General features: G+C 40.1%; 1 protein-coding gene across 1 annotated transcript; it reads left to right on the forward strand.

The window, feature by feature from the left end:
* Window positions 1–872: 872 nt before the first annotated feature.
* On the forward strand, window positions 873–6,858 carry LOC143553039 (organic cation/carnitine transporter 4-like). The gene is made up of 3 exons (XM_077043110.1): window positions 873–1,465; window positions 4,075–5,262; window positions 6,637–6,858. Exons 1-2 carry the CDS (start codon window positions 1,042–1,044, stop codon window positions 5,232–5,234), a joined length of 1,584 nt encoding a protein of 527 aa, XP_076899225.1. The 5' UTR covers window positions 873–1,041; the 3' UTR covers window positions 5,235–5,262; window positions 6,637–6,858.
* The last annotated feature ends 423 nt before the right edge of the window (window positions 6,859–7,281 follow it).

Consider the following 7,281-nt stretch of genomic DNA (forward strand, 5'->3'; position numbering starts at 1 on the left):
ATTGTAAGTTCAAACATTTGATTAAGTAGGCCTTAAACATCTTGGTTTTTACCAATGTTTTAAAAACCGGTATTTTACTTGTACCGGATTGAGTTATACCGGAAGGTTCAACCGGTTGAATAATTTACCTTGTAATTTTCTATAAATGTAACTTTAATCCAAAAATAACCCAAAACTAAATGATTTTAACAAAAAATAATCCAAAAGTTAATCGATATTATAAAAAATAATGTAAAAGTATTCAATCTTTAAAAAATAGTTCTAAAGTTTACACGTTTGAATGTTAATTGTTGGGTTAAAAGTAGTTTTGAAAAAATATGGGCTACAAATATCAAAAATTTATCGGACCTAAAACCGGTTTGCCGGTAAAAACCGGTATTTTAGACAAAAACCGCCGGTACGATGTTCTAGCAAACCGGACAAAAATACCAGACTCAAAATACCGGCTTGTTGGGCGAAATCCGGTTTAACCGGTTCAACCGGCCGATTTGAACCGGTTTTTAAAACACTGATTTTTACGAAATGACCCAGTTAGTGGATACAACTCTTACGAAATTGACGCTACCCTATTGGCCAACCTCCCTTTTTATATATTTTTGTTTTTGTTCCGATACCATAGCGTGCGTAACTGAAACCAACTGAATTTGCTTCGATTTACCGCCTTAACTTCAGGACCAGCAACAACGTTTGGGTGAAGTCTAAAAACATATTTGTATCCGTCGTCACATACATTTCAACGTAACAAAATTACATTTCTTTTTCTTAGTGAGTGAAGTCTAAAAACAAACGAGGTAAGAAATAACAAGTAAAACTCCATTTCATACTAATAAAATTAAAATCTTTTTACGATCTAGACTAGTAATAAATTAAAATTATATATACAATTAAGTTAAAACAACTTCCAATATATGCTAAAGTTGAGAAGGGTAGTTGAACAAAAAATTTGGTTGGCACACAAGGGTTTTTCTCATTTGAATATAAACAAAGTTAACATCTTTTTCCATATATAATTAAAACTACACTAATATACGTAACATAACAATGTCTTCCCATAAAAGATCATTGGATGATCTCCGGCCGCCTCTCCTCCCTCGTGTCGAAACAATACCCACCGCAAAACCATCGTTCGAGATGCTCACTGTAGACCAAATGTTAACCAAATATTGTGGTGAATTTGGGTTTTGGCAAGTCAAGCATTTCTTTCTCACGTGTATGGCATGGGCACTTGAGGCCTTCCCCACAATGGTCATGATTTTTGCTGACCGTGAACTTGATTGGACATGCAATCCTGGTTCTGGATGCGTATGGGATACGGACAAGAGCGTCTGTGGGCTTGAGCCGGGATCATGGCGGTGGGTTGACGGTAGTGAGGGGTGGTCAAAGGTGGCCGAGTGGGGACTTGTGTGTGGAGAAAAATATAAGGTTGGGTTGGTTCAGGCTTTGTTCTTTGCTGGCTGCATGATAGGTAAACATCTTCTATCTTTTCAAATAACAATAATTTTGTAGGATATGAATTTATCACAATATGAAAATTAAACTTTATGTATGTAGCCAAACCAAATAGTAGGAAATTTAGGTTCAACTCTAGTTATAACTTATAACTTTTAAAAGTTGAACCTAAATTTAACTCAAATTAAAAGGATGGTTTAAGATCTTTAAAAAATGTTTTGTATATTAAACTAGTGCTAAAATCTCACTTTAAAGTTTAAATAGTTATGTGTGGCGGTCGAACAGGGTGGGCGTTAAGGTTAATTAATAGGTTGCATGGGTGTTATAGGGATCAAAGGTGTGGTGACTGTCAATTAAAGGTCCGTTGGTCGATTCTTCAACGATTGGAAATTTGTGAATAATTCAGACAAGGGCGAGGCTTCATGGGGACCGGGGTGACCCCGGCCACTGCCGTTTTTTCGGTTAATAGGTAAATATCGTGATTTTTGTCCAAAAATTTTTAAAGGTATTGAGCGCGGTCACCCCCGAGTTATTTTTCCAAAAGGCTGCCGGTCACCACTAAACCTTTTTTTTATAATATCCCAACATTTGATTTTTTATATATATGTATATATATATAAAACCTCACATTTTTATAAACAAATACTAGTCGAATACTAAAAGCTTTGTTCTTATAAAACTCATTGAAGGGGGCTATTTCTAATAATGATACACTTGTTTAAACAAAAAAAACAACTTGATTGCCATTGGTGGGTTAGGGCTTGAAAACCATCTTCCATTCATTCAGTTCAGAACTCAAATTCACTAGTCACTGGAGACCACCGACGACCACTAAGAACACACTGCCGTCCGCCACTATCGGCCACCATCCTAGAGACCACTGGCCACCACACACAGGACAACACCTTCAACATTGGAGACACCACACACGTCACAACATCGAGTAACCACACCCTTTCTCTCGCGTTATCATGAATATTTTAGGTCTCTGTTAGTTAAAAATTTATCTAGTTTTTATTATTATAATTTTATATTGTAAAAACAATCGTTTGAATGAATGAAGAAAAAATAGATATCTATATATCATATTGTTTAGCCCGACCCAAACCGGATAGGCGACCCGAACCGAATCGTTGAACCGAAAATTTTTAGTTTCATGACTTTGGTCAGTGTTACGCCCTGCTTGCGGCGCACATATAATGCATATATGTGTGAACCTCGGGTGGGCAAAATTGAAATTTCACTAATTTTGACGTTATTAGACTAATTGCGTGAAAATAACGTTAAAAATGTCGGAAGGTTAATCAAGGATCATGTGGTGGCGTTGATAGCCGAAAGACAATGGCACATGCACCAATCGGCCGGTGTGCCGATGGTTGAGTGTTATGTGCCTTATGTTTGTTAGATAGTAAATAATAGAGGGACTAAACTGTAAATGTTAGATAGTTCAGGGTTATAGTTGTAATATGTTCATATACATAAGCAGGAGTCATGAATGAGAACATTAGCTAATGATTTGAGAGTTTTATCTCCTCTTCTCTATGATTCTTCTTCTTCTCCGTCTTTAGCTCGTTTACCCGTTTTGATACCTAACAATGTTCAAAGCTTGATGCAAAACTACTATCGAGCCGGGGGTCTCACCGGAAGCAGCCTCTCTATTACAGTGGGGTAGAGGTAATGTTGTCTACATCTTACCCTCCTCAGACCCTACCATAGCTTTGCTATTGGTGGGATTTACTGAGTACGATGATGATGATGACTTCGGTCAGTGTTGTGACTAAACTCAAGCTTCGCCGCTGAATTCAGAAACCCCATAAAACCATAATTATGTTGTTAGACTCTCTCTAACGGGGCCTTAGAAGATAACCAAATATTGCGGCGGCCGGCGAGTTTGGGTTTTGGCAATCCAAGCATTTCTTTATCACGTGTACGGCATGGGCAACTGAGGCATTCCACACAATGGTCATGATTTTTTCTGACCGTGAACTTGACTGGACATGCAATCCTGGTTCTGGACGCATATGGGATACGGACAAGAGCGTCTGTGGGCTTGAGCCGGGATCATGGCAATGGGTTGACGGTAGTGAGGGGTGGTCAACGGTGGCCGAATGGGGACTCGTGAGTAAACCTTTATAGGAGCTTAAACTTACCATTAATCAAAATTTAAACTACATGTGAGGTACACTTAGTCGTGGTGTAGTTGGGGCACGTACTTATACAGGCTTTTATACAAGCCACATAAAAATGGCACATGTATATATAAGCTTAATTCGTATAACGGATGATGTTCATATGCTACATCAATCTTATACGGCCTGTATACAACATGTTTTGTAGAAAATTAAATTAATTAATTTGCTAGTAATAGGGGATACAAAATCTCATTTTTAAAGAGGTACAAAATGTAATTACTGTACCAGTACCATAACAAACTGAACCGATGATACTGACTGAATTATCACTACGTCACCAGCGCAACTTGTGAGTTTAATATATAATAGAACTAGTTGACACATTGAAAATTTAGGTTTCACTCATTTATCTTGAACAAACTTTTATTAATGGTCTGAACTTCGGCTTGTTTCAACTTTCAACAATCTTAAAACGGTTTATCTTATTTTACAGGTGGTGGAATATTTGGTCATTTTTCTGATTCAAAATTGGGAAGAAAAGGATCACTTACAATTGTATGCATTATGAACGTCATTTTTGGTCTAATGACATCACTCTCCCCAAATTACTGGACATATGTTCTCCTTCGCCTACTCACCGGCTTCAGCACTGGTGGAGTCGGTGTCTGCGCCTTCGTCCTCGCCACTGAACCAATAGGTCCCACCAAGCGTGGTATTGCTGGTATGTCATTGGGCATAGCTCTTCTCTCAGGCATGGCTTACATAGTCCGATCATGGCGCCTTCTTTACATTGCTTCTTCCATACCCTCCATCATTTTCCTTGTCTTCATGCTCCCTTTCATCTCTGAGTCCCCACGCTGGTACCTCATTCGCGGTCAAACCGATCAGGCTATGAAGATCATGCATGAGATCGCCAAATCAAATGGCAAACACCTCCCTGAAAATGTCCATATTGTCCTAGACAATGAAACCGAGAGTTGGGGACACAAAGGTATAGAAGCTGGAATGGATGAAAATGTCAAAGGGTCGGTTATGGACGTAATCAAGTCACCATTGCTGCGAAAACGTTTGCTTCTTCTTATGGGAATCAACTATACAGCCGCAGTCGTGTACTATGGGCTCAACTTAAATGCCACAAACCTTAAAACGAACCTCTATCTCAGTGTGCTACTAAATTCCATTGCAGAGATGCCAGCGTATCTTTTGACCGCAATCTTAATAGATAGGTTTGGGAGTAAACCGTTGGGAATTGGAACACAGTGGTTTAGTGGGATCTTTTGCATAATGGGTAGCTTGATGGGAAGCCAAGAGAACTGGAAGGTTATGAGGATGGTGTGTGGGATTTTGGGAATATTCGGGGTGGCTGGGACGTATAACTTGCTATTTGTATACGCGATGGAGTTGTTCCCAACGGTAGTTAGAAACGCAGCTCTTGGATGTGCAAAGCAAGTAGGACAACTTGGAAACATACTCGTACCTTTCGTGGTAGCTAAGAATGGCGATCTTTCGTTTATGGTTTTTGGGGCGTGTGGAATTGTGGTTGGGTTTCTTATGTTTTATCTACCGGAAACTTTAAACAAACCGCTATATGACACCATAAGCGGGGTGGCAGATGAAGAAAGCGAACGACTCACGGAAACAATATTGTATTAATTTGTTGAAAGATAATTCAGCTATATATGTTTGTAATAAGTTGTCCCACTTTGTTTTGTTGTTCAATTATAATTTCTACTTCGAAGTTTTATATAATTTACTATAAAACGATTACAATAAAGTGGCAGGCAAACGGGCAACAAGTTGTGCCGCAACCCCCTTTTGAACAGCAAAGCCAATCCTGCTAAAAACGAAGCTTTGGGACCTAGAAGCTGAAGAGGTTCCGTGTACGACGCGCTGAACCCTACTCAAAAATTTCACAGCCTCTGGAGCCAGAAAACCAAATGTATCAAAGGCAAATGGTAGAAAGACATGTTGATTATCTAAACAAGCTTTCTCGTGTTTAACAACTTTGCCCGATTCAACCTTCAACGCAGCCTGACCCACAACAAACCCACGGTCCCTGAGCCCAACAAGAGGAGACACTCCTGTAAGATCCAAACAGGCGTGTTTCCCCCCTGCCCACCCGAACACATGAATATCAGCTGGTCGTAAAGTAGACCTCCCTTCAATAGGATCCGTGAGAAAGTTAACAGGGGCCTCCTTTTTAGCAGAAATCCCTGCCCGTTTAAGAACATCACACAGAACATCCCTAACCAGATCATGTCTGTATTTAAAGCCAGACAATTCTTTGCAATGCACCGCATGGTCACCAAAAGAATCCAAACAGACCTTACGACAAATTGGGCAAGGTTCATCCGTCGGGAACATAGGGATCATTAACCGGTACTTAAGGATAGCCCGATACTCCAAACCTGACATACGTTGGCCTAATCCTTCAATGGGGATGGCCGTTAGAAAATCCTGAGCCCGAGGAGCCCGAAGGCATTCAAACACCGCCTTTTGGCGAGGGGATAGATCAAACTTCACTTCTAAACTCTTGACGATTCCACTAAATAAGGCACTCGCCACAACATGTTGGGCTTTAGGGGGGGCGGTGTCCTTATTAGAGAACCCGCTAAGATCAAAATCTGGAAGTGAAGTACGTAAACGATCCATCGCACACCCATAATCAGAGTCCAACCCATAAATATCACAACCCCGAAGAATATGGTCTTGCAAACACCACGACTGTGCTCTCGAAGCCACAAAAGCATATGTAGATACATCCTCGGCCGAACAGAGACCCAACCCCCCATAACGGATCGGAAGTGATGCCAACCTCCATTGGAGATCCCCAAAGAACGGACCTCCACAAACCACGATGTCCTCAATCGCCCTTCGAAGACCATTGTCAAATATAGAAACAGCTTCCCCCACATACATAGGTTGGCATGTTCTGAAACCGAACAAAAGCTTGGCGACTCCCATACATGAGCTAAGCAAAAGAAGCTCGCATTGAGGATCCCGAAGTCTTGGGAGACAGCTCATCAAAGCCTGTTTATCACAAAGGATATTTGAGAGGTTTGTTCTTACTCCGCCTCGATTTTTAGGACCTAAACGCCTCAAAGCGACCCACACTTCTAAAAATCCAATATGACAACCAGCTTTCCAAACAAAAATGTGTATCAAATTCGAAGTCTTAACCAAATGGCTAAAAAATGTTAATATTTGACATTATCATCCTTTTTCACATACCAACAGTCCCTAATCCATACTAAGCTGTCAATAGATAAACAAATAAACACAATAGACTAACCCCGCCCCGAACTTCAATCATCGGTCCAGTCTTCTAACAAAAATGTTTGTTGATAATGTATGAAGTATTACTTGTTTCATAAACATGCATATCAAGTTGCATCACTGACGGGCCCATGATCACTGTCTCCAAGAATCCCGTCTATCATTTTGTTGATTGAGTTCCCTCTAGCTTTAACTCCAATAGCCATAGCCGTTTTTAAATTAACAATTTCACCTAATTTAAACGATCCACCTGTCTTATCTTTGACAAAGATGACAGGCACTTCCCGAGACGAGGCCAGGATCGGTAGGTGCTTTGTAAGCCCCCGAGGATTACAGTCGGTTGCTATACGTATAGCCTGTGATACACAAAACAAATTAAGTTTTAAGTTACAGCTTTTTATAACCGTGAGAATTAGTTACTAGA

Source organism: Bidens hawaiensis, unplaced genomic scaffold, assembly GCF_021521415.1.
Source record: "Bidens hawaiensis isolate Kalapana, Puna unplaced genomic scaffold, B.hawaiensis_p1.1 tig00017140_1, whole genome shotgun sequence".
NCBI classification, from domain to species: domain Eukaryota; kingdom Viridiplantae; phylum Streptophyta; class Magnoliopsida; order Asterales; family Asteraceae; genus Bidens; species Bidens hawaiensis.

What these genes read in the sequence shown, in the direction of transcription:
- LOC143553039 (XM_077043110.1), top strand. Translation starts at nt 1,042, where the DNA reads ATGTCTTCCCATAAAAGATCATTGGATGATCTCCGGCCGCCTCTCCTC. An exon ending in CTTTGCTGGCTGCATGATAG is followed by an intron (nt 1,466 to 4,074) that starts GTAAACATCTTC and finishes CTTATTTTACAG; the next exon opens with GTGGTGGAATATTTGGTCAT.